Here is a 1,915-nt window from a genome sequence, read left to right as displayed (position 1 = left end):
GGTTAATAAGTCACAGATCATGTATTAGGTGTTACTTCAAAATAATTTTATGTAATATATAACGATTCATTAAGCATTGCTGTAAAGGACTTGTGGCTTTTAAAAACGTGTATCTCTCAAAGTTACAGTTTTAAATGAATAGTTTTTGAATATTTGGCAGGGAATGCTTAGTAAAATATATATAGTGTAGTTTTAAAAAACATTTATGATAAACTGTCAATAAGCTATAATATGTTTCCTTTTTGATTACAGAATTTCGAGGATGTCCGATGTAAATGTATCTGTCCTCCCTATAAAGATAATTCTGGGCATATTTATAATAAGAACATATCCCAGAAAGATTGGTAAGTATTCTGGATTACTGAATTACCTGTCAAATTTCTTTCTATGGTTATCACTATTAGCCCAGAATGTTCATCCAATGTATCATTTTCTTTTTTAAGTGTTTTTTAAGCAAAAGTGTCAAATTCTTTTTCCATTTGAAAATGTGAGAGTAAGGCACTGAGTACATGATGTATAAGCCTAAAAGAATATAGCCAAAACACTAACCCCCAGGTGGGGAGGGTTTCATATGGGGATGAGACTGAGTTTGTGGCACCTAAATTATCCATAGGTACCTTCCTGTGCCCCCCTAAGTTTTGATGAAGGAACTTTCCCGCTCTTGCTTTTCAATAGAAGGTAAGCCACATTTATCTGGGTAATAATTTTTACAACTTGTAGGTTTTGATGGTATATTGCCAGATATGGGAGGCTACTTGCAACCAACCATTCTTAAATTTTAACTGGCTTATTCATATGTACAAAATTCCTTCTTGGAGGTGAATGGTATATATGACCTAATGGTTGATTGACAACTTTGGTTGGTCCAAGTCCTACCTTTTTTGAATCCCTTTACCAGAGGTATTTTATCCACCAGTCTAACTCCTTTCAACTCTTTAAAAACTGCTGTAAAAGTTGTTCTACTTCTCTTGCAAATGAGGTCAGAAATTGAAGCAAGGCTCAGGAAGGAATGGGAATGAGTTATGTATATCAGAGTTCCCCCTCTTGTAAACTCATTGCGCGAATAAGTTATAGGTGTGCCAAAATATTGATCACTTCAGCTCTTGGGCAATTGAGCAAGCCTGTGATGACTGGGGTCCTGACTGACTAGCCACCAGCAGCCTCTCTGTTTATTCCAGCAGACCTTATAAACGATAGCTTTTTCTACATGTGCCATGAAGGATTTGGGAAGTTGGGAAGCAGTTGTGTTTTATCAGGATGGATATGTTCCTTTCCTTGGAATTGTGATGTTTTATGGTTTGTAACCACAGTGGAAGATTGATGGGCTAGGAATCCAAGGAAAATGGCTCCAAATGCCACGAACTTTCACATGTAGCTGATTTCACAGCTAAGTAGCCAGCAAAGCGTTTGAAAGCAAGGTTAAATTCATTGTTATGCTATTCCAATGTGGCTTTGAAAAAGAAAAGGCAGACTTTGAGCATGTTTAGGTTTTCTGGTGCTGTTGTCTGTTTTTTCCATGATAGGCATTTAGGTTCAGTCTGATATTTGGTGAGTGTATTCATGAGAACTTGTGAATGTCAGTGTTCCACTTTAAATGCTCTCAGATTACAAAGTGATTTGGCTATATTTTTGCAGGTTTTATATCAGCAACTTACTCTATATGATACAAGAAAACCGAAATAAATCTTTAAGTTGCTTCTATAAATTTTCCAAATATATGGAACACTTACAATCAATTTATTCTATTATCAGTAATGGAATGTGGTGCCTATTGTTTGAGTGGCAAATGAACTAAGTGTATAGCAATGATCTTTTCACTAACGTTTTGTTATTCATCCCTGATTAGAAGTCAAAATAGCGGGCCGGCCCGGTGGCGCACTGGATAGTGCGCCGCTTGGGAAGCGCGGCGGCGCTC

At 36.9% G+C, this 1,915-nt stretch overlaps 1 protein-coding gene across 1 annotated transcript in view; it reads left to right on the top strand.

Annotated features, from left to right (window-relative positions):
* Window positions 1-1,915, top strand: part of TMEM9B (TMEM9 domain family, member B) — a 17,773-nt gene that overhangs the window by 2,760 nt on the left and 13,098 nt on the right. Inside the window, exon 2 of the mRNA XM_008567782.1 lies at window positions 253-344. Coding sequence (XP_008566004.1) covers window positions 253-344 — 92 coding nt within the window. The remainder of the gene's footprint in view (window positions 1-252; window positions 345-1,915) is intronic.

Source organism: Galeopterus variegatus, unplaced genomic scaffold (assembly GCF_000696425.1).
Source record: "Galeopterus variegatus unplaced genomic scaffold, G_variegatus-3.0.2 Scaffold344, whole genome shotgun sequence".
NCBI classification, from domain to species: domain Eukaryota; kingdom Metazoa; phylum Chordata; class Mammalia; order Dermoptera; family Cynocephalidae; genus Galeopterus; species Galeopterus variegatus.
This window is presented reverse-complemented; position numbering and strand designations above follow the sequence as displayed.